The sequence below is a fragment of the Lepus europaeus genome, chromosome 12 (assembly GCF_033115175.1).
Source record: "Lepus europaeus isolate LE1 chromosome 12, mLepTim1.pri, whole genome shotgun sequence".
Lineage (NCBI taxonomy): Eukaryota > Metazoa > Chordata > Mammalia > Lagomorpha > Leporidae > Lepus > Lepus europaeus.
This window is the reverse complement of record NC_084838.1, coordinates 80467729-80494206: the sequence shown is the minus strand read 5'-3', so window position 1 is coordinate 80494206 and position 26478 is coordinate 80467729. Positions and strand designations below refer to the sequence as shown.

The 26478-nt window shown below is 37.4% G+C and overlaps 1 protein-coding gene across 1 annotated transcript; it reads right to left on the bottom strand.

Moving 5' to 3' along the window:
* Window positions 1-1242: 1242 nt before the first annotated feature.
* On the bottom strand, window positions 1243-19823 carry ANXA1 (annexin A1). Its single transcript, XM_062208415.1, has 13 exons — window positions 19713-19823; window positions 12817-12894; window positions 12613-12721; window positions 12000-12094; window positions 11025-11138; window positions 10177-10267; window positions 8202-8281; window positions 7813-7869; window positions 5898-5991; window positions 5001-5096; window positions 3988-4046; window positions 2531-2653; window positions 1243-1554 (listed from the first exon to the last, which is right to left on the bottom strand). The coding sequence occupies exons 2-13, from the start codon at window positions 12880-12882 to the stop codon at window positions 1498-1500; spliced, it is 1041 nt and encodes a 346-aa protein (XP_062064399.1). The 5' UTR covers window positions 12883-12894; window positions 19713-19823; the 3' UTR covers window positions 1243-1497.
* Window positions 19824-26478: the final 6655 nt, after the last annotated feature.

Here is a 26478-nt window from a genome sequence, read left to right as displayed (position 1 = left end):
GAAATAGCCAACGTGGTTGCAGGCTGGGTGCCCATGATGATAATAAAATTAGGATGTTGTCACGCTCATTCACATCATGTACCTGGTACCATGATCTTCTGAGATTTCCAGAACAGGGACATGAAAACAGGCAGTGCTCTAGCTCACACCAAACCCTGACTTCTTTGAATGCTCAGTTAAGCCCTACCCAGGAAACTCCCTCTATCCTATAAAAGTAGGAGACCCTGAGTCCCTGAACTTTGTTAATTGTCTCACCCTCCCATGTGGTTTCTGGCACACCCTCCTGAGTGTGTAACTTCTCTTGTGTACTTTCCCTTTGCCTTTAAGTAAGTTGTGCTTTCCTGACCACTATTATCTACATTTCATCCTTGAATTCTTTCTCACGTGGAGATAAAAAACCAGATCAAGTCTGCCCAGGACCTCTCCCACAACACTTAGATGAAAGAATAAGAAGTCCATTTTCAAACTATATATAATAAAATAGTCTATAGATAAATATTTTTTTATTTTTAAAAGACACACACATATACACATACAGAGAAAAATAGGCAGACAAAACTCTCATCCACTGTTCAGTCCCCAGATGTCCGCAATGGCTAGAGTTGGGCCAGGTCAAAGCTGATAGCTGGGAACACAAACTCAGGTCACTCACATGGGTGGCAGACACTAAATTAATTGAGCCATCACCTGCTACTTCCCAGAGTGTTTATTAGCAGAAAGCTGGAATCAAAATTGGAGCCAGGCCTCAAATGTGTATTCTGATATGGGATCTTAACTGCTGGCCTAATGCTTGCTCCTCTATAATAATTTTCTTTAATTGAGCATGCAAAGTTATCTCTTTAAATAATTTTATTTTAGGATTTCAATTCCTATCCCTTGAATTCCAATTAAACCACTGGATTACACATAAAACAAAAAGCAATAAATTATGGTAAGGATGTGGGGGAAAAAGTACCCTAATACACTATTGGTGGGAATGTAAACTAGTACAACCATTATGAAAGACTGTATGGAGATTCCTCAGAAATCTGAAAATCGATCCACCATCATCAGATGACCCAGACTCCCCACTCCTAGGAATTTACCCAAATGAAATGAAATTAGCATGTAAAAGAGTTATCTGTTTAATACAACTCAATTCACAATGGTTAAGATATGGAATCAACTCAGAGGTCCATCAATTTATGTTTTCTCTGATATGTGACAGTAAATATAGAATACAAAAAAAATGCACACCAAATGTCTTATAACATCATTTTATTTTAAGCTACACAACTGTTTTCTCAGGCAATGTTGCTAGAACAACTTCTTTATGGGACTTTATCGTCAGGGTAAACATATTTTCTAAAAAAACAAGCTTATCTCTATTACACAGAGTTGTGATAAAAATGATTTATAGGCTATATTTTTCAGAAAGATACCTGCCTATGTTATAGAATGAAAAGATATGAATAGAAAGTCTTCTGATCATAATATTCCAGACCCTAAAAGGTATGTTTAGTTTCCTCCACAAAGAGCCACCAGGATCTTTTCATAGTCTCCTTTGGTTTCATCCTGTTGATGCAAAGATAGAGGACAATGAATGTGCAAGCCCAGATTGTAATCAATACAAGATTGCCGTAACTATAAAACAAATACTAGATTTGTAGATTTAACTGTAGATAAGATCACATGTTGTAGCATACCAATTATATGTGATCTTTGATATAAATACTGTTTATTTAATTAAATAATATATGGAGCAGATAACTGAAACATCTGGATTGTTGTACATAAAAGTATAGCTTTTAAGTTTCAGATTATAAATTTCCCTGAATTAAGTATGGTTTACAATAGAGCAAATATATCACTTCTGTCTTTTGGGTAAGATCAAGTGTATATTAGAGCAAATACTTTTAAGGAATGAAATATAATATTACATAGAACTGAATAATTATAACAACACAATCTTATATCATATATGAGAAAACTTTTGATCCACTTACCAGAAAGAGAATTTTAAACCTACAATATTTTCATTTTTTTCTTGGTAGATTTTTGTTATCCAATACAAGTAGTAAAGTGAATGTAAATACTTATCTACTTACCTGTACTTTAATGTTTAAAACCCTTTTTTCTCTTATTTTTCAATATTCTAATGAACTAACCTGAACATATATTTTAAACATTCTTCATGTTACAACATTAAGAAATACCTTAAATAATAACTTGCTAATCCTCTTACCATTGTCCTTCACAAAATAAATTATGATGTCCACTTACACTAGTAAAAGCTCTAAAACTATGTTGGTGGTTAAATTTATTTGTGGGAAACTATCCATTTCCATTATTTTGGTTGAGCAATGTACCTGGCTTTCCAACAGACAAATCACTAGTAGGGTGTAGTTTGTTTTACTTTTAAAGTATTCCCCTTCATATATTGAATCAATCTTACATATGACATTTACAAATACAGGAACTCAGCTCTTTGAAGATGTCTCAAAACAGAACTTTGATTTGTGGCAGTGACATTATGAAAACAACAGCTTACCAGGATGGCTTGGCAAAGAGACACACCATACTTCTTCTGATAGAATGCTTTGATATCATTCATGTCGACTTCAGAACGGGAAACCATGATCCTGATTAATGCCTTATGGCGAGTTCCAGCACCCTGTGCGACACAAATGGTGGCAAGTGTCTCTCACACCACAAACATTTTCCTTAAAGAACGTGATTTCAAAGTGAAGCCCCTTCATACTTTTCCATATAATTTCTATAAAAAAACTAACTCCACATGAGTACACACACATACACACCCACACAAGCACACACACAGTATACAAGAAGGTAATGAAATGACGAGAAACTGCTACATTACTAGTAGGTACAGAGAGCTTTCACAATCTCCTATTGTTCTCCCATCATCCAGTTTTTCTTGTCTAAAATAACTCATAATTACTTAAAAATGAAGTGAACTTCTGAAATTGTAAAGCTGATCATCAGTTCATCTATTAAAACACTTGAGTAGTCCTCTGTTGCTCTTAGGATAAGCGCTAATTTTTCATCAAGACTTACAATGTCCTGCCTAATTCTACAATATCGTCCACTGTGCACCATCACTCTAATTGCATCTTCACCTAAAAAGGGCATGCTACCTTATACCTTCAGACTTGTGTTTATGTTGTTTTTATGTTATTGTACCAACCTTGCTGTTCATCCCTACTCATATTTTATGTCTTAGATTAACTGAAGGGAAGATGACATCAATTTTCAAAGACTAGGACACATGTTCCTCTTTGCTCTCCCATAGTATCAGGGATTTATCATTACCCATCTAAATATCACATCAGACAACAATTGTACTGCTTTGTAACACTACATCTCATTTCATAGGGATTCCTTAATTTGAGTGCTTAGATCTCTCTCTCTCTCTCTCTCTCTCTCTCTCTCTCTGAAAGTCTCCTTCTGCAAGTGCAAAAGAAAACAAAAACAATTTTATAACTTAATTTGGCCTACATGCTATACTATACCATACAAGTTAGTTAGATAGTTAAGTGAAATAGTTGAATGATATTTCTCAAATATGTCTTATATCTTAATAACATTTTCTACTTCTGTAATTATGGAATGACATTTTAAATGGTCTGTGGGATGAAAGATAGCATCATAAAAAAGGACAAGTGAAACTTAGCAAGTGAACATTATGAAACTCACAACCCAAGTAGAAATAGGTTACTAAAATCACACGCTAATAGAGAAAGTATGTCACCGTGGCTTTTGTGATGAGGGATTTAAGTTATGTCAGCTATAAACTGTTATCAAGCTCACTTGACACTCTCACCTACTAAAAAATGCACCAAATATAAAAGAAATTTATTCTAATAGGTGGCATATTACCTCCTACATCCAAAAGGACAATGATTCCCTTTAATAGGAAGGGATTAAATGTGTGGTTTTCAAACGCAATAAGCATTTCTCTGCACACAGTAATAAGTAGAATGGTACCTTCATGGCCTGATAGAGCTTCTCAGCAAAGAAAGCTGGTTTGCATGTGGCACACTGCACTGTAAGAAAAGCACATTCTAGTTTATGCATTTACCACAAAAGAAGAAATTTGCATATGAAAGAAACATGAAAGACAGCTTTGCCAAGCACTGTTCCTCAACTCCCCCCTCCCAACATGGGACATATGGCTTAGTGGAGAATAGTTGTGACGCTGGGGGTGGTATCCTTTCCCCTGACAACTATCATTTACTGCCTATAATGTTAAATCCATCCGAAAAGCAAGTTCAATCACTACAGCTGTTTCGAATTTATTCTCCTTTGCAATAGGAGCACTAGTAGGTATGAAAGGCCATACAAACCAATAAATTTTCCTTGTTTTAATAAGAACACTTTTATTAAACTTTATTTTTATTAAACTTTAATTAAACTTTTATTTACTAAAAGTACTCTGGAGTAGAATAGCTTTAAATATGATAGTACTCAAATAAAATGCTAGTACATTTTTATATCTTGCTACTCAAAGTGGGATATATGTACCAAAAGCACTAGTATCGGCTGGGTACTTGTTAGAAATAAAGAATCCAAGCTCAGCACAGAGCTACTCAACCAGAATCTGCATTTGGACAGTTCCCCAGGGATTTACACCCATTATAATGATCGAGAAATGCCATTTGACAACATAGGTCCCCCACTTGATGAATAACCTAGGAGATCTTGGAAATATGTAGGTTTTCAAAAGTCAGTTCAGACCTATTGAGTCAGACTCTCCTGGACTTGCCCAAGATCATACAACCAAAAAGTGACAGAACAGGTCTTGAATGTACATTTACCTATTCCAAATCCCATACTGTTAATGGTCATTCTGAATTCCCTGTGTTGTGCCTAGCTTGGCATGTTCTTGGCATAAGCAGGTACAGAGTAAATGCAATCTACTTCGCCATAGTTTTATAAGAGGAATAGTACTGTATGCTGTTATTAAGTTAGAAAGCTCTTCCAACCCCAGCACTACATACCGATGGCTGTGAGGCATTTCTCAATGTCACCTTTCATCTCCAGGTCCAGAACTTTGTTCATGTCGTGCTGGCTGTACTTGCTGTATTTCTGAAACACTGAATATTACATTTAAACTAACAGATGTACAACACATGGTAGTCTTTAGCAAACTTTACAAAAAGCACAGCAACTGATTTAAAGAATTCCCTGTGGATCAAGCAAGCTTGATCCACACTTTTTAAAGATATTTATACAACTCAGCATAATATGAATACTTTATCCTCTCCTAGGAATGTAACTAACCTGGACAGATGAGTGCTTCTACATATTTCAAGGGAATGTTTGTCAGTTTTGACAGTTAGTAAAAGTGGCAGGTAATTGACAACCATAATGGTTATTACTATGGCAATGCTAAGGTGCCTCAGAACTGTGCAGTAAATTTCTTTTAACATTAGAAATCAGTGTGCTAATATAAGATAATGAACTTTAAGTGACCATCATGGCTTTCCCTTGGCCTTGGCTTCCAGGAGGCTCAGAGTTAAATCATGTGTTCAAAGCCCACAATTTGTTTTTGGTTTTTTTCTTGTTTTGCTAGAACCCTTACATAGATTTTTCTTCATTATAATTTCATGCATTGTGCTGTACATTTGTCTTTTATCACACCTATGCCACACCCATTGTTTTGGGCAAACACAATTTAATCACCCAAAGTGTGTTTCCAATAATATCAGATGGTAGATGTACAAAGTTGGACACACACAGACAAACAGCAGTAACAGATCAGGGGCTCCATACTCATTCATTTCAGGAGTGACACTGAGTAACATTTTCCCCCTTCCTTTCTCTTATTAGTCTCCAACATATAAAATTGCATCTTCTGTAAGTAGGTCCCTGAAGTGTTTTTTTTCTCTTGTTACCTCTGCGAAGATGGAGATAGCTTCTGGTGGTGAGAATGGTGGTGAACACATTCACATCCGTCCCCTTCCTCCTTTCTCCTGCTTCGTATAAAGCCTGTCGAGAAACAAAAGTACATACTTGACTATCTGCACAAGCATGTGAGATCTCCTCCAAGTTCTTCTAGGCAGCTGCTTTGGGCACGGTATGATCAGAATAGCAACATTAAGACTGCATGCTCCTTCAAGACAGGGTCCTTATTTTGTCAAGTATCTTCCATGGTATCTCTCAAGGCACCTTTTAAATACTAGACACTGAGTATATGTTTGCAGAATAAATATTTGCTGGACTACATTGCTTTAAGATTATTTTCTACATCAGGATACCTCCAAGGGATTTTACACAAAGAGATTTTTTTTACTCTTTCTTGTTCAGAGTAATTAATGGTAAACAATACTTTCAAATCAATAATTCAACCAGTAGCTAGATCTTTTATTTTGACATCAGAATTTCTGGATTCAGATTCTGATTCTACAATTTAAAGCTGTGCAATCTTGGGAAATAAACTTACTAAACTACAGATTGCTCTCTTTTATACATGGAAAAGATCATTTCTGGTCTATTGTCATAAGCGTGCTCTTCTAACTTTGAAATGTTAATTATTGTCATCCTCCTGGGTCACACTAATCCATGAAACCTTTATAAATACACATATAAGAGCCCTGATAGTCTTAAAATGAAAAGCAAATTCAGAAATGTCACAAGCAGATAAAAATAGTTTTTTATTATGAGCAATTATGCAAATGTTAACTTTTGTTTTTATTTTCAGTTTAATAATAAAATGAGTCAAAATTCTGATGGCTATAAAAGTTATTTTGGACTTTTCAAGAAAACTGATCTGTGCGCAGTTATTCAACAACAAGTTAATTAGTGCCTAGTATGTGCAAGATAATATACTGGTACAGTGCAGGGGATAGGGGAGGACAAAGGAGAGTTTGTCCCTACTGACTCACTGAGATGGACCCGTTTAGAAACTCATTCCATGAAGAAAGCATAATACAGATAATGCTTGTGTGTTTCTTCAAAACAGTAAAAATTCTAGGCCTGAAAATAGGATTATTTTTCTAATATTGCCAATGAACTGCTCTCTCTTTTATATACATATATATCTTCACTTAAATGACATTTAATATTGTATTTGAAGGCTATAAGTATGTTATCATAACTTATTCTACACTATTTAATATCCCTGAAATAATATTTTGACACTATACATCTATAAAGCATTTCAATGAATATAGTTAATAGAACACTATCTGTGTTTACTCCTTCCTTCCACTTCACTTAAGAAATATGACTTTCCCCTTTCTAATACTTGATAAAATTAAAATTGAGGGTTTTCTCAGCAAAACAATTCCTGGGGTGACAAATCAACTGTTATTGTTGTTTTTCAGTCCTCTCTGGCTTTATGAATAATGCAATTTTTTTTTAATTTTTTTTTTTGACAGGCAGAGTGGACAGTGAGAGAGAGACAGAGAGAAAGGTCCTCCTTTTGCCGTTGGTTCACCCTCCAATGGCAGCCACGGTAGCGCGCTGCGGCCAGCGCACCGCGCTGTTCCGATGGCAGGAGCCAGGTGCTTATCCTGGTCTCCCATGGGGTGCAGAGCCCAAACACTTGGGCCATCCTCCACTGCACTCCCTGGCCACAGCAGAGAGCTGGCCTGGAAGAGGGGCAACCGGGACATTTATTGACAGCATAAAGACTATGTTTTCCTCTCCTGGGCTACAGGAAGCTTTGCCTCATTTAGGGAACGAACACTAGGGTGTTACTGGACTCTGAGAGGATCAGAGATTTGCTTTCATATGGATGGCATCAAATGATGACACCAAATAATAGCAAGATCAACTCCAGAAAGTATTTTCTGAGCACTCGCTTACCCTGGCATCCGTGTCAGCCAAGTCTTCGTTCACACCAAAATCTTCAGAACGGTCACCCTGAAAAATATTCCATCCCATTGTAAGCTCTTTTGTAGCAGGTAATCACAAGGTTTCCTTCAATCAGATAAATAATACTATTTGAGAGAAAGAGAGTCAGAATGAAGTATTGTCACTGGATGAACTCGAGGGACAATATGCTGAGTGAAATAAGCCAGACAGAATGACAAACACCACACTTAGGTGTGGAATCTAAAAAAATTGAACTCATAGACGTAGAGAGTAAATTGATGGTTTCACTTAAAAGGACTAAAAGAATAAAAATTTTAGATTAATCTATGATTTTGTTATTCATTAAAGAAGAGGCATTTCCTGAGGTATTTGAGTAATACCTTAGCAAGGGAAAGCAACGCTTTCTGAAAATCTCCAGATGTATCTGAGGCAATGTCTTTGGCCAGATCTCTCTTCAGTTCTGAGAAATAAGAAAAGTAGATTTTGCAGTATACTACCAATAGTACAGTATAATAATAACAATAACATCTGACATCTCTATATATTCACTTGCAATTTACAAGGCCACAATTTACAAGTCAATGTTCATTGACTTATGGAACACATTTCAAAATATTATATTTTTGCAAAACTAGAGATATTAGGAATGCACATTTGGTCTAGTGGTTAAGCTACTCTCATCCCTTATCAGTGTGCCTAGACTCAATTCCTGACTCTGCTCCTGATTCTAGTTTCCTGCTAATGCACACGCAGGTGCAGGCTCAAGTAATTAGGTCCCTGCAGCCCACCTGTGATGTTTGGGTTGAGTTCCCCGCTTCTGGTTTTGGCCTAGTCCAGCCTTTACAATTGAAAACATTTGGGGAGTAAACCCCAGCTGATAGGCACTCTCTCTGTGTTTGTCTCTGTTTCTCTCTCTATTTGTGTGTCTCTTTCTGCTTCTCAAATTACTTACTTGCTTAATTAATTAATTAAAAATGGAGAAACTAGAGCAGGTGAAATTTTGGACCTTCAAATTTATTTCCTATAGGGCAATGAAGACAATTTGTATAAAACTGTGAATGAAAGCCTATAGTCATAAAACCTTTACTAATAAGAACAAATTGCATTAGTGTACATTATCAATTATTTCTGAAATAAAACATGACAGAATTTAAGCAACAGGATGAACAGAACACTTATTTAAAAGAATGAGACAAAGTTATTTGCTTGGGCATAAATTACATATTTACTTTAAAAATTATAAATGTTTTATTGTGTAACATACTTTAATGATATGTAAGCAGTGTTTGTATGCATGTATATATAAAACTCTATCTAAACACTCTTTCTTAACTGTATAAAATGATACTTTAACTGAAAAAAATTAACCAAAAATATTAATTGACTAGAAACAGGGCAATTTAATAAGCTATCACTGGACTATGATATAGAAATATGGATATTCACTTTTACAAACTGTATTTTATCAAACAAAAAACTCATAGTATTGCCCCTATTGATAAGTATCACAGAACTATGATAAACAATGGCAATGAGTAAAACATGATAAAAAATGAGGTTAAAAGCTTCCTTTTGATTTCTTCATAAGTTTTCTATTCCCTGTGCTAAGCATGAGGATCAAGCAGAAGGATCCTCTAATGTGCCACGAATTTGGCTGGGGCAGCAAAAGTGCAGAGGCTCAGGGGAACTGTAGAGAAAGAAAACAGTAAGACTTGCAGACACTCTCTTTTCAGTGCTGGGCATGTCATTTAAATAAGATGTTTCATTAAGTAGATAAAATGAGCCAAGACACACCCTTCACCCCACAGATCTAACTAGAGGTAAAGAGGAAGTGAATCATTCATGTTCATTATGATAAAAGGGAGTTTTCCAACAGATAATTACAAGCACCAAGCTACTTGTTTTGTTTTGTTAACCTTTTCAAAGACCAGTGTAAGAGATTTTGTTTGGTGGTTCTTGTTGCTGGTATATATATATTTTTTAAGAATAAAAGCCAGCAGAATATCTTTATGAAATAATTTCAGAATAACAGAATACACTTCTAGAAAGTTCTTTAAAGGCAATGCGATGAATTGAAGTATGTGACTGTCCTAGAGGGACATTTCCTATTAAAGAGTAAGCTTGATGTGGGCTGAGACACTGGCTCCCTTGTCAGCACCCTAGCAACTTGAATACTGACTAGTAAAGTGTATACATTCGGCAGACATGTGCCAAACACGAATGAAATACTTTAACACGTTAAGTTCTCAGAGTCTGCATTCACAATTGAGCTTAGCAATCACACTGAGCTTGAAGAAAGGATATCAGATTTTCTTTCTAACTAGAGCACCTGGATGGTTGAACATTACAACGTACCCTCTCTGTAGACTCTGTTAATTTCTCTAATTTCTTTGTTATTTCTTGATGCCAAAATTTCAATCAGAGTGTCTTCATCAGTTCCAAGGCCCTGAATTGGAAAAGATAAAAAAAAGAATTGTAGAAAAATCTCCATTCAAGATGATCAACAAGTTGCCTCCCAAAATTTGTTGAATCTGTCATTTAGTATACTTCACCCACAAAATTCAATAATTTTAATAAGCCACATTTATTATATTGCTCTCAAACAAAATTGTTTTACAGTCAATATTTGGGATAAAGATGTGATATTGCAGGTATTACGGGGTGAGTATTTGGCACGGTGAGTAAGCTACCAATTGAGTTACCCACATCCCATATTACAGTGCCTGCTTTAGAGTCCCAGCTCTGCTCTCAATTCCAGTTTCCTGCTAATGCAGTCCCTTGAGAGAAGCAAATGATGGCCCAATGGGGGTACCCAGATTGCATGGGATACCCAGATTGAATTCCCAGTGCCTGGCTTCAGATAGGCTCAGCCAGCCGCAGTTATTGTGGACTTTTGGGGAGTGAACCAGTAGATGTGAGCTCTCTATTTCTCTGTCTCATTTGCTCTGTTTCAAGTAACTTTAAAAAAAAAAAAAAGTTGTTTAAAAGCAAGCATTTGATTCATAAGTGACATTTCAAGGAGGGTATTGTGCCAATTTTTCCCCATGTATGTAATAATTACTTTAATTTTCAATTTATTCATTCAGTGAATTTCTCTTTTTAAAGGCACTGTGTTAGAGCTTGAAAAATGCACTAAGAAGCATAAGCAGACTTAATCCATACATTTTCTTGAGGAAGAGTTTTGCTCAAATTGGGTGATTTACCTTCATGGCAGCACGCAGTTCATCAGCATCAAACTGGGCTGGGGTTTTTAGTAGAGCCAGAACAACTTCCTCAAGGTGACCTGTAAGGGCTTTCTTCAAAACTTCATCTAGAGGCTATAAAAAAGATCAGATTCAGACCATCTAATGAGTACTGTGCTAGGTTATAAAACAATGTGGTATGACCTGGTCTTTAGGACCTCTTACTACTGATCCCTAAACTCAACCATCTTTTGGTGCTTCTCCCTTCATGCATATAAAAGTATATCAGATATTTAGGAATATTATCTTAATTTTCAATCCAGAGGGATTAGAAAGAAATTTATTGAATTCATTGATAAAATACTAAAGGATAGGATCCTTAATCTTATTATATAGGGAAAAAAATCACAAAACACAAAACATAGGAAACTGAGCGGTAACAGAAAAAAATAGTAAGAATCCCTTAAAAATAAAGCATCAATAGTTTTTCCAACTTTTGAGGTGAGGTCTGACACTATTCAAATAAGTACTATAATCAGACAATGACATAGCATACTTTTCTAATTGCATTGCTTTCAAACAATTATATATTTGGTATAAAAGATATAAAGGTAAATTTTAATGGGTAACTATATATAAATTTTATTGTTAAGTAATATAGAGCTCATTTTAAATTTGAACAGAAGTTACATTTCAATTAAAACATACTCCTTGTTGCCAGTAGTAATCTTAATGTTTGCTGTGTTCAAATTAATGGCTTTCACAATACAGAATATCACTTCGGCAAAGAATTTATACCAAGCACACCAATGTATGAAACCAGTAAAATTGCTAGATTTAATGCAGTACAACAAAGTGGATAAATACACCAACCAACTCATGGATACAATGGAAAAACAGGTTACAACTGAAAGAATTAGGTAGCTGTGTTTCAGAATTCATATTTAAGGATAATTATGAGCAAAATTAATATCTAAATTTACCAAGCTAACATACCTTTCCTTTTTCCTGGAGGTATGCTGCTTTGATCTGCTGACGCTGTGCGTTATTTCTCTTAGTTAGAATGTCAATGATGGTTGCTTCATCCACACCTGAACATGAAGGACCACCAGACTTTACAATTTCTTCATCATCAACAATTGGCATAAAACGATTCGTTATCAATATCAATAAGTGAAGATCTTAATAAACTAATATAAATTATACCAGACCAGGGAATAGATGCTTAGCTCTATCAAAGGAAGCATTTGGGATGACTTTGTATTCACTTGGATGAGAAAGGGAGAACCGATTAGTTGTTCTGGACCTCAGTGATTCAGCTTCTGTTCTTAGTTCAAACCATAAGTGTGAACAGAGGTGTTGATATCAATACTGAGTTTCTACTAGAAATGAGCCTGTAGGATCTCCTCTTGCAGCAATAGGGGTTCCACTGATTTGACCAAAATTTCTCAAGTACTAAGGAGAAAAAGACAGCTTCATTGGCTGAAAAAGTCTTTTTCTCTGCAAAATGAAGCAAACTCCTCCCACTGCACATGTCTGTTTTCAATAGTCATTCAAATAGTCATCCTGAAACGTCTGGGAGAGGACTGTGTAGAGGAAGCACAACTACCTTTAACCATTATTGCTTGGTGCAAGGCAGCAACATCCGAGGATGGATTGAAGGTAGGATAGGGACTCACTGCTGATCCAGGTCCTCCTTTGGATGTTTTCACGGTGTTCTGTGGATGAGAGAGAAATAAATTTATGTCCATTCACTAATACTCATTTCTATGTTAATATCATCACTAAATCCTTTTAATGTTCTTCTACTTACAATATAGTCCTGCTCTTCATTGTCAATAAACCAGGCCTGCTTGAGGAATTCTGATACCATTGCCATTTTTAAAGGAGTCTGAAAAGAAAATGGGTAGACGTTTTCACAAAATAAACCCATTAAAAACAAACACGACATACATGAGACATGGCATTGCAGCGTAGTCTAGTGCTTTCTTGACAGAGTTACCCTTAGCAGCATAATAAATTATGAGGTGTACTTATTTTTTAAAGAGGGGTTTACCCTTAAAAAGAAACCCATAGCCTCCATTCAGAAAGTGGGCTGTTTCTTGGGATGTTCAGTCCTAACCTTAAGGGATCAGATGCCTTCTACAATGTAAGTAAGCGTATTGGCTGAATAGAGGAGTTGGTGACTCCCTTCACTGTTCTCAATTAACAGACCACCCACTGGAAGCCAACTACCTGAACTATCACCATAGGCTCCAGGGAACCTCGAGTTGGCGTGTCTACTCCATGGGAAAACACAAAGGCTAAGCAAATTTTTCAGAGACTGATTGGGCCTCTCTTGAAAGGAGTCAGGATTAACCTGGCAGAAAAATTTAAAGAGAAGCTTATACCTGGGAAGCTGAGAAAACTTTGTTGGAACAAGAATTGTCGGCAGAAGCTTGAACAAAGAAGTTGAGTGTATGTGTTGAGAAAACATTAAAGGACTATTAGAATGAAGGTGATGTGATTCCATGTACCTTTCAGAAAGATCATTCACCCTATAACAAGCAGAATGATTAAGGGATGGGCAAGAGGGAAGATTAGAGACCAGTTAGTAGGCCATTTGAGATTCTATGTGGGAATTAAAAGGGCCTATACAAAAGGAAAATAGAGAGCAAAAGCATAGTGTTTATGATATAAAGTAAAATGACAGGTGAAAAATAGAATTGAGTAGTCAGACTCAAAATTCAATCCATGGCCAGCACCGTGGCTCACTAGGCTAACCCTCCACCTGCGGCGCCAGCACCTCGGGTTCTAGTCCCTGTTGGGGCACCGGGTACTAGTCCTGGTTGCTCCTCTTCCAGTCCAGCTCTCTGCTGTGGTCCGGGAGGGCAGAGGAGGATGGCCCAAGTACTTGGGTCCCTGCACCTACATGGGAGACTGGGAAGAAGTACCCGGCTCCTGGCTTCGGATAGGGGAGTGAACCATAAGAAGGAAGACCTTTCTCTCTGTCTCTCTCACTGTCTTAACTCTCTCTCTGTCTCTCTCTCTCACTGTAACTCTGCCTGGCAAAAAAAAAAAAAAACAAAAAAACAAAAAAAAAAACAACTCAATCTATATGTTTCTTCCCAAATAATTCAGATTTCTTTTCCATTCCTTAGTTTAGACTTATTTCAGCATTTGGAGTAATTGCTATCCTTGCATCTATTCCAACTGATCTAGTCCTGCATGTTTTACCACCCAGCACATACATACACACCCATCAAAAAAAAAAAAAAAAACAGAAAGGGATTATTTTACACAGGTGCTTTGTTCTAACAAGAAGCACTAGGGTGAAGTTATAACATGCATGGCCTTCTGAAAAACTCTAACTTAACTTAAAGGAAATCTCTGACATTGCTGTTATAGTTGGGCATTTTTTTTTATTTAATGAAACGTGCATACTTTTAAAAACTGAAGTACATTAAAAATTAATATGTACTTTTTCCCCAACAAAAAAAAGCCATCAATAATCTTGGTCTGAGATTGGGTTTTTAGGAGTCCATGCTCAAGGTCTGCACTAACCCATATTTCTGTCCCCTTCTGTTTCTTCTCTTCAGAGATGACTATCACAAATACCATGAGGGAGGTTGGAAAGATGATCTTGGCAGTGACGTGACGCTAAATAACTCACAGAGTAAAACCCATAACCTGATTCCTTAACAACATGTACGAAATATTCCAATCCACACTTGCTGAAAAATGACGATAGTAACAGGTAATGAGATGAATATTTGAAGAAAAGAATACACAAGGCAAAAGCTATCTTCACATAATTACCATGGAGATTGTTTAAGTTACTACCCTGTCACATGTGAGAAGAACTAACATACTGTGCTTTCACTTAGTATACTCATCTCTCCAGTGGTCAATATGTTTAAAGTTGCTTCCTGGCCGGCGCTGAGGCTCACTTGGCTAGTCCTCAGCCTGCGGCGCCAGCACACCGGGTTCTAGTCCCGGTCAGGGCACCGGATTCTGTCCCGGTTGATCCTCTTCCAGTCCAGCTCTCTGCTGTGACCCGGGAAGGCAGTGGAGGATGGCCCAAAGTCCTTGGGCCCTGCACCTGCATGGGAGACCAGGAGGAAGCACCTGGCTCCTGGCTTCGGATCGGTGCAGCGTGCCGGCCGTAGTGGCCATTTAGGGGGTGAACCAATGGAAGGAAGACCTTTCTCTCTGTCTCTCTCACTGTCTAACTCTGGCTGTCAAAAAATAAATAAAAAATAAAGTTGCTTCCTAAAGTCTTGTTGAACTATTTTGCACAAGGTTTTCCTTCCTATTACAGTCTAATGTGGTGCAATTGCTGTTGCTACACAGAGTTTCAGACCCCAGTTGCTGTATTGGCTCACCCAAAACTTCATAGTAATTCTGGTGAAATTTCAAGTTTTTGAAGTCTCCATTTTCCTCATCTCATTCAATCCTTCATTACAATAGAATCCTCAAAATATGTGACAGGATTGGTGATTTTAAGTACTGTCCTATCATTTATAAAACATTTTCAGTAATTCCATGCTTTTCAGTTAGAAAAGAAAAATTTCAAAAGGGAGCAAAGCTGACATTAAGGATATTGTCAATAGTACTATTGAAAGTCTGATAATTTAAAAATACATTTTACAAAAAGTTCACTTCACTAAAAATCTAATTTGCATAATGCATCACTCTCTTAAAACAAAACAAAAAAATCTAAGAATACCTAGGAAAATCATGACATGTCATATTAATTACCTAATACAAAAATAACAAAACTAAGGGGTTTGAGTAATTTATTTGACACAAGAGCCTGTTCCCAGGGATATAGCTTTGTGACTTAAATCTTCTGAGTGCCTACATTTTAGTCTGAAGCTTTTGGATGGCCTAAACAAAGTAGTCTACAAATGAATAGCAGCCAGAATAACCTTCTTCAGGAAAGCAATTGGAGGAAAATGGGATCTCAAGTCAGTCCATGATGTTCACTAGCTGTCCACAAAGCAAAGACTCAAGGATCATGGCAGGATGTAAGGAACTGCTCTGAAGAAAGCAGCTGGTGTCATGTTTTGCTAGTTAAGTGCCCAAAGCCAATTACATGTTACTACAGAACTTCTGAAAAATCGTAACACACCCCACAAACATCACAGCAAATCTCAATTTGGCTAAATTTCATTGCTAAGCTATTTGGCCTACTGAATACCCAAGAGCCAGACAACTCTCATGAATTACAAAATATTTTAATTTTTGTCTATTTTATTATATCTAGATTCTGTGCTAGGTTTTCAAGAGCCTATTCTATTGACTCAGTTTAGATAATTATATACTTCAACTGGCTTCCAATGAGCTCAAAATTCTAGTTTATCTCAGGGCCTAGTGTTAGTTACTTAGAAGATGAAATTGACCATTTGTACCTTGGCTGACCTATGGAAGTTAATGATATTCCATCTTACTTCTAATTAATGACATTTTGTGAATATGCACTGTGCACCACTCTCAGCTGACTTGTGGTTAAACGTGTAGCTTTCAAAAGATAAGCAATTTTTGTATACTTATGTGTCCTAAGAGAGTCTCTGTTTTGCATCTTTCTCAGCCCCATGAGAGGCTCCTAGACTCTGTGACAGAGAAAGCTGAGTGCCGTGATTTATCACACCTTCCTGGTAAGAAGCGAAGCCATTACGCTACTGCAGTGATAGGCAGTAACTACTAACACTGGAATGAAACAACAGCCTCATCATCATTATCTCCATTTTCAATGTGACAAAACAGGGTGCAATTTTCAGGCAGTCTTCCAGCTAGTAGGGGCATGAATCAAGACATAGATCCCTGATTTTTAATTCCAAAGTGTTATACTTACTTTTAAATTAGTCACCAAAGATACATCAATGTTATTTTTAATAACTCATACTAAAAAATCTGATTCATTAACAAACAACCCATGAGGACTACGGAATGTTTCACCCTAGCCTTGGGGTGTTTATTTTTAAATGCACTGCCTTATGCATAGTTTTTCCTCAAATAGGTATTTCATAAGTCCCTCCCACGCCAGCCATTGGAGAGAAGGCAATCAGACTGCCTAATGGCATGACTTTGAAGAATCACTTTATGAAAGGTAGACTCAAAGATGTTTTGCCTCCAGACTTTTAAGGAGGGTGTTTCCCTTGCCTGGGATGCTCTTTCCTCCTCCACATCCACTTCCCGTTGCCTCACTAACTGTTACTTCAAAGTGAGGACTCAGTTTAACAGGATTTGAGTGTTTGGCACTGGATTGGAGCCCTTCTCTGCTCTCTCAAAGCATCTCGAAGCATCTTGCTGTACCTTTCTACTAGCTTCACTATTCTGTATTTTCATTTCTTCTATCTATATCCTCCAACAACATTCTATGAGGGCAGTACTACTATACAGCTACCCCTTGAATTATGGGGCTATGTCCTGATGGATGCATTGTAAAGCTGAAAATGCTAATATTTCCAAAATGCTCCTAACCTTCTACACATCACAGCTTAGCCTAACCAGAACTCAGAACATGTTAGATAGCATTGATATATAGTAATGTTAACACAAAGTCCATTTTATAGTAAAGCATAGCAAAATAGTACACTTGGGTACTGGATGCTTTCCTTCATGATTGTGGGGCTGACCAGGAGCTGTGGCTGCTGATGCTTGAGCAAATCACCAGGCTGGAAAACATCAAGTTCTGAATCCCAAGAAAATTTTTTATGGAAGAAATACAGCTTTTGCATCCTTGTACAGTTGAAAACTCCTTACAGGGACCATATTATACCAAAGAATTGCTTTACTAATCATTATGAACTTCAATCCCTGACAAAATCTTTGGTATTTAATATGTTAATAAATATTATTGAATGGATAAATGATATAGCATTGTTAATATCTTAGGAAAGAAATCTATATTAACTTAACAAACATCTACCCACCACTCTAGGATAGAAAAGTAAGAACTGAAGGGTTCTGGGCCATACTTTGATTCTCTTCAAGTTGTAATCTGACCTCAAGAGAACATTTAACATGTCTAGAGGGTGTAAAATAAGAATACTGGAATAAATGGTGTCTAAGGTCACTTGCATCTCTGAAGCTCCAATATTAAATTTCACCCCCAGTAGAAGGAAGTGAAGAAAATTAGCACAAGGAGGAAGAAGCTCTGTAAGTAGAAGCTGTTTTGATCTTTCTTATAAAAATCTATCCAATTTTAAAGGGAAAGAAAATACTTTACTTCAAAGAGCTGCTTATGTTCATGACTGAAAAAAACGAATCCCCTGGGTAAGTTGTTATATTTAAATATAAGTCATCAATTAATGGGGGTAGAAACAATTAAGAACAACCAGTACAGGTAGCTAACATCGTATCAGAAATCACCCTTTGCAAACTTTTTAATTGATCAAATATTTAATAAGAGTGAAATGTTAGCTGCTTCTTTATTGTTATTATCATCAATATCAGGAAAAACTATATATCTTCCAGAAGTGGAGTGCCTGGGACTGGGGCAACCATGTAATTTCTGGGGAAGAAGCCATTTCAGAATTACGAAACCAACAATTTACCACATTGAAATCATTTGTAATATGCTTTCTCTTACAGCTACCAAAATGCATTCCTGTGGACAGAGGGGAACATTGCTTTATCAAAGATCACATACAATTTTAGGCATAAACAAGGCAAGAAAAAGCACATCATCTTTTATCAGCCAGCATTAAAATTAGGAATCAGAGCATTTAGCATTTAAAATGAATTAAAAGGAAAATCCTTGATGGAACATTCATAAAAAGAATAATTAGAAATATGGTTATGATTCATAACCTCTCCCTTTTGCAAATATATCCAAGTATATTCTAGTAAAAGTATATATCCTAGTAAAAAGTCTTTAGATTTTCTTTGTGCTTCTGTAAGGAGTTTCATGGTCATGAGCTCATTCTGCAATCAAGATGTTGATAAGGAGAATAGTTTTTAGAAGGCCTCATTGGCATTCTCATGGAATAACATATGGGACACCACCCAGGAAATATTTCCTTTTCCCCTAGGCTTTCAAACCAGCACTTGAAAAGCCTGTCTATGACACAGAGATTACAGGAAAAAGAATGTGGCCACACCCTGTTTAAGTGAAATGAGTAATAAGCAGACCATCTTATTTTAATCTGCATGAGTAAACATAACATTAATTTCTGAATGTTAATTAGAAAGTGTGTGATTACTGCTCTGAGATCTGAATCTATTTATTTTTCTTTAAAAAGAGGAAAATAAATTATGACGGGCCTACTGTTACGAAACATTTCCTGCAACCCACTGCTACCCCTCTGTTCATCTGCTTTCCACAGTCACCCACTCCCACTCTAATTTTTGTGTCGAAAGAAGCACAGACGTGGCTCTTGGAAACTCACATTCCTTGGAGGAGGAAAGGAAAAACACATTCTTTTAAGGCTACCAGAGGCAAAACACATTCTTTCTTTCTTTTCCATGGTAACTCAGAACAGTCCTATGAGCCAGTATTAAACAAACTTAACCATGTTTTCAAACTTTACTTCTTAACTAAGTAAGGCAAAACATAACGATTTACGATTCCTAAAATATAAGTAACTAGTGTCATTCTACAGATTTATCAAAGTCTGTTAGATGCAATTAGCCAGAAATTCCATAGAAGCAGTAACATTTAACGTTGTGATGAGAAGTTTTTAAAACAAACCAAAGCTGACTAAAAGAAACACATAGACATACCTTTTTCTCTACCTTCTTCCAGAGAGCTGAACAGAGTCTCCTCTGAAGGTTTCAATGCAGAAGTGGAGTCTTGGACTTCTGAATTTATAGCGTTTGAATGGAGGCCACACCTAGCAACCAGACGTTAGTAATTGGCTGCCTTTTGTTTGAAGTAAGAGGCACAGCTTTGTGCAAAAACAAAGTGAAACAAGTCTTGCAAAACTACTCACTAAACCAACTCAGCTGACAGCACAAAGGGAAAGAAATGGAAGGAGACTTTTCCCCCTTGTTTATTTTGTAGATTTTTCCCCAGAAGAAATAGAATGCAATTGATTTTCAAGTGTACGGTATGATATACCCCAATCCTAGTGCCAATGACTGACACACTTTCACACTTTTTTTAGTTAAGTAGATTGTAGAACACAAAGTGTATTGATTTTAAAACTAAAACAATCAAACAAAAACCTTTAGGCTTGAATAGCAACTCCATTACATATTACTGTGTGACCTTAGGAATGTATTTAATTTCCATGAGCCTATTACTGCTTTTGTATGTAAGAATAATGTTATCCAGGTTGTCTATCCACTAAAATTCTAGTGACAATTGAGAAATAATATCTACTTGTAAATTTTAGCATTATACAGTGCTGAATAATTATATTTCACCGATATTTTTCCTATTGTGAATACAAAAGTTTTTTGTGCCCGTGTATAGTTTGTTGATATCAATAAGAAATAGGAATGATAGAAATTTCCAGATTGCCTCAAACTTTTGAACAAAGTTAATGCTAAAATTTTGATCATTGTGACATTCAACAAAACCATTGATGTTAAAGGAAGGTCTATCTATATTAATTCTTTTGAATTGGATCAGTTATACATAAATTTTGAGACAAAAATATCCTAGACATTGCAGACTAGTTGAAAAATAAAAAAAGGGGCCAGAGGCTAGTGCTGTGATATAATAGGTTAAGCCTCCACCTGTGGTGCCACTGGTTTGTCCTGGCTATTGCACTTCCCATCCAGCTCCCTGATGATGGCCTGGGCAAACAGTAGAAGATGGTCCAAGTGCTTGGGCTCCTGCACCCACATAGGAGATCTAGAAGTTCGTGACTCCTGGCTTTGGATCAGCCCAGCTCTGGACATTGTAGCTATTTGGAGAGTGAACCAGCAGATCAAGACCTTTCTTTCTCTCTCTCTCTCTCTCTCTCTGTTTGTAACTCTGCCTCTCAAACAAATAAATCTTTAAAAAAAAAAATTGTAAGGAACTAGAAATGTAAATTAAAAGGATTAATGGAGTAGCAACCACTTCAGAATAGGTACCATAAGAAAATTTCCACCTGATATAAGGATGGGAAATTTATTTTGATAACTTCAACTGTGGTTCATTTTTATTCTTCATGAAATCCTAAATAATATTACATTTCCACTAAATAATGTACAATGATGAACTCCCTTGCAACATCTGGTTCAGTTTGTTTGCATGTCAGTGAATTGTTCTTTTCCAACTCTTTTCCTCAGAAATATTTCAGGTAATTGTATGTCAAGGTTTTTTTTTTTTTTTTTTTTTTTTTTTTGACAGGCAGAGCGGACAATGAGAGAAAGAGAGAGACAGAGAGAGAAAGGTCTTCCTTTGCCATTGGTTCACCCTCCAATGGTCGCCACGGCTGGTGCACTGCAGCCGGCGCACCGCACTGATCCGAAGGCAGGAGCCAGGTGCTTCTCCTGGTCTCCCATAGGGTGCAGGACCCAAGCACTTGGCCATCCTCCACTGCACTCCCGGGCCACAGCAGAGAGCTGGCCTGGAAGAGGGGCAACCGAGACAGAATCCGGCACCCCGACCAGGACTAGAACCCAGTGTGCCAGCGCGCAGGTGGAGGATTAGCCTATTGAGCCGCGGCGCCAGCCTATATGTCAGGTTTTTAAAAGTCAATGAAAACATGTTCTTAACATTAGCAGTATCTATAATACATTATAAATTCTAAGTGCCAATTTCAATGAAGTCATTGTCTCCTAAAATAGGATGGTCATCTGATCTAAATATCTGAGAAAATGTCGGTCTAAATTTTTGGCACCTACCATATGTATATGTTGAAAATAAGAACTAATTAATTACCCGCTAATTTGATTGATATTATTGCTAACTGATCTTGGCAGATGTAGGTTAGATTTCTAGTACTATATTAATGTTGTTAGCTGAGAAGGGAAAAGATAATTATGCAAAATAGGGTCTTCTTTTCTTTGCTTTTTCTACTTGCATTTGTATTCCTAACTTTGGGGATGGAAATGTTGGAACATACGTTCGCAATAATATTATTATTAAATGAAGAAAAAAGTCCATATGTTTCTACAAAATACAGCAATCTAAAAGAAACTTACAGTCTCGTTTTGGTTTATTTTTGTTGTTACCCAGTTGCATAAACTGAGTAGAATTGCTTTACATATTTGGGATTTGCGATGCATGAATAAACATATAATAATAACAGTATATGTTATACTTATGGTAGAATTCAGAGGAAAAAAGTTAAAAAAAATTTCCCAAAATTAACTCTAGCTGAAACTCTAAGGGCAAGTGGAACTCCCCAAGCAACAAAAGAAAGAAAGCCACTAAGCACAGAGGAATATCGCTGTGAGTAATCTTTGGGATCCCTTTCCCCACAGAATAATGTCGAGTGGATTTATGGAAATAAAAGCACAAATGGAACAGGTTCCCATTACCAGCTGAGGGATAATCACGGGTTAAATGGTTAGGGCGAGTGGGACTGCGGAAACTGCAGCCCTAGAGGAATGACTCACCACCCTTGCTGTTTCTAGAAGGTGGTGACTCATCAGCTCCACTTTACACGTAGCAAGAGACTGTAAAGGCAGAGAAAGAAAGAAAAGAAAAAAAAAAAAAAAGACAGCTAGCAGCAATCACTATATGGTACATTTTCATAGCATTCTTGTTTGTTTCTACCGCATTGGTGTAGACTCTGTCAGTGAAGAGGAAAGCACAGGATCAGATAAAAATATTGAGGCCCTTGTTTGTATCTGATGCCTTACAGAGCAACTCAAAAGTATTTGCAAAAGACCCTGGGAAGATGACTGATTTCAGTGTGGTGTTCCCAACCAGTTATGCTAAGCTCTGTCCAAGCATTACTCTTCACATGGAAGAAACAGCATACTTAGAGTCATCAAGAACAGCTTTTCACTGAAGTCCCCAATCTCCCCACAGCCTCCTCCCACCCACCATCCACAACCAACGAAAAGCATTGCTTTAGTTTATGCTTAATGTGTTTCTAGGCTAAAAGCACTTTGAAAACGAATGTTCTAAATGGTTTTCCCTTTACCTCGATATGTCAAGTCATTATCACTCCCCCCACACACATTGAATTATTGGGATTATTATTCTTTAAATGGTTTTTCCTCCAATTTTACCCTCTCAAGCTAAAGACATAGTCACATGGAACCTAAGGCCAAAGGAGTGTACTTTTTGAAACAATTATCTACTAATTTTAAAAACCATTTTTGGGGCCGGCACCGCAGCTCAATAGGCTAATCCTCCGCCTTGCGGTGCCGGCACTCTGGGTTCTAGTCCCGGTAGGGGTGCCGGATTCTGTCCTGGTTGCCCCTCTTCCAGGCCAGCCCTCTGTTATGGTCCGGGAGTGCAGTGGAGGATGGCCCAAGTGCTTGGGCCCTGCACCCCATGGGAGACCAGGAGAAGCACCTGGCTCCTGCCTTCGGATCAGCGCAATGCGCCAGCCGCAGCGCACCAGCCACGGCGGCCATTGGAGGGTGAACCAACGGCAAAAGGAAGACCTTTCTCTCTGTCTCTCTCTCTCACTGTCCACTCTGCCTGTCAAATAAATAAATAACTATTTTTGGGAGTCCAGCACTGTGGCACAGCAGGTTAAAGCCCTGTCCTGCAGCATCGTCATCCCATATGGGCACCAGTTTGAGTCTTGACTGTTCTACTTCCGATCCAGCTCCCTGCTATTTTGCCTAGGAAAGCAGTAGAAGATGGCCCAGGTGCTTGGGCCCCTGTACCCAAGTGGGAGACCCAGAAGAAGCTCCTGGCTCCTGGCTTTGAATCAACTCAGCTCTAGCTGTTGCAGCCATTTGGGGAGTGAACCAGCAAATGGAAGACCTCTCTCTCTCTCTCTCTCTCTCTACCTCTCTCTGTAACACTGTCCTTCAAATAAATAAAATAAATTTTTTTAAAAATCGTATTTTTTGAGAGGCAGAGATTAAGAGAAAGACAGAGACTGATAGAGCTCCCTTCCACTTGTTCACTCCCCAAATATCCACGGTGGCTACAACAAGGCCAGGCCAAAACTTTGACAAGGACTTAACTCAGGTCTCCATATGGATGGCAGGAGCTCAACTACTAGAAATGTCTTCTTTCTCTCATGTCTGCATTGGCAGGGAGCTTGTAGTCACACTTGTTAGACCTCAGTTGAGGAAAGAAAGATAAGATTATCTGTGTGCAAACAAATTGAAATAAAGAATTTCTTTTTAAAGATTTACTTATTTATTTGAAAGGCAGAGTTACGGAGAGAGAGAGAGAGGGAGAGACAGAGAGAGATCTTCCATCCTCTGGTTCACTCCTCAAATGGCCTCAGTGGTGGGGGCTAGACCAGGCTGAAGCCAGGAGCCAGGAGCTTCTTCCAGGTCTCCCACATGGGTGCAGGGGCCCAAGGACTTGGGCCATCTTCTGTTGCTTTCCCAGGTGCATTAGCAGGGATCTGGATCAGAAGTGGAACAGCTGGAACTCAAATCAGTGCCCAGAGAGGACGCTGGCACTGCAGACAGTCACTTCACCCGTTATGCCACAGTGCCGGCCCCAAGGGTAAGTATTACATTGTGGAATCCTGTTAACAGAGTTACACATATGCATATGAGGGAGAGTATATGCTATAAAGTTATAAGTGTACTCCAACCGAATGCTGTGCTTAACTATGTTTGAAAAAGAGTAAAGATGATTATTCAATTTAATATACACAACAGAGGTGGAAAAAAAGGCTTAACCCTTCTAATTCCATAACTCAGAGAATACAGTTATATCATCAGGTGGCAAGCACACATACAAACTTTGAAATAAGGTTTCCGTTGTCAAAAAAACTAAAAGCATCTCAGTTATCTTCCGCAGAGGAATGGATTCTAAAAATAAGTGATATTTGAGTAAACTAGATAACACGAATAAATCCTGAAAACATAATGTTGACTAAAAAGAGAAAGTATGAAAGCACTTATGAAAAAGTTTCAAGCACCCAAAAACTAGTGACTGTTTCAGAAATGTTTATATGTAAAATATTATTATAACAGTGTGATTGGGAAGGATACTTAGCACCTTTGGATGGAGATTGACCCTGAGGAAAAGGAAGTGGGATAAATAAGGTATTTTCAATTTTTTATTTTTTTAAATAAAGCATTCTGAAATATCACATTTGTTAAATTTGAGTTGAATACAAGGTTGTTTACTGTGGCCTCTCTACATTTCTATATATTTAAAAATTCAAAATCGTATGTGCTAGTTGAATCACACATATGTCTAATATTTTTATTCAATAATATATTTATTTGATTCATCCATGACATTGTACATATTGTTATATGTTTTTTTATTATTATATTACATCCTTATATTATTATATGTTCCTTTTTCTCATCATTCTAGGTTATTCCATTTTGTAAATATATCACAATTTACTTATCCATTTGTCTCTACTCAAATATTGAAATGTTTCTTATCTCTGGCTATTATAAACTGTGCTGTGAATATTCTGATGCATATCTTTTGTCAGGTCATAGGTTATGAATACATTCAGCTTTAGTCAATATTGCTACATGGTTGCCCAAGCTGCTGCACTACGTTACTCCCAAACATTTGCAAATGAGAAATCTAATTTTTATTTAACCTTGTCAATATTTGGTGTTGTCTTTCTCACACTAGCAATTCTAATGTTAGGAAGTGGTATGACACTGTCGTTTTAATTTGCCTTTCTCCAATGATCAATAAACTTGAGCACATTTTACATTTACATTGGTCATTGTCTATACCCATTGAACTGCCAGTTCAAGTTTTTGGCTTAATTTTCCAGTGGGTTGTCTATATTTCCTTATCAACTTATATAACAGTTGTTTAAATATTGTTGATTCTATATGCCACATTCACAAACAAAGAAAATTTATTTATTCTGTTAAAAGTAAAGGTGGGGGCGGCGCTGTGGCACAGCGGGTTAAAGCCTTGGCCTGTAGCACCGGCATCCCACATGGGTGCCGGTTCAAGTCCCGGTTGCTCCTCTTCCTATCCAGCTCTATGCTATGGCCTGGGAAAGCAGTGGAGGATGGCCCAAGTCCCTGGGCCCCTGCACCCACGTGGGAGACCTAGAAGAAGCTCCTAGCACCTGCCTTCGGAGCAGCACAGCTCCAGCTGTTGCGGCCATCTGGGGAGTGAACCAGCAGATGGAAGACCTCTCTCTCTGTCTCTCACTCTCTCTGTAATTCTTTCAAATAAATAAAATAAATTTTTAAAAAGGTAGGAACTCTTCTTGATGACATTAAGACAATTCTGTGACTCTCATATTATTAATGTACGTGCTGTTTACACCAGCATATCCATGTCATGAAAACTCACAGATCTGTATTTTTATGCCCTTCCCATCTTAATTCTGTATTCTATTCTTCAGTACTGTTCATATTTAAAGTGAAATGAGGGATATGCTTTTGATACAGATGCCATTTGGGATACCCACATCACAACTATAAGGAGGGCCTGCATTTGAGTCTGGTCTCTGCTTCTGATTCC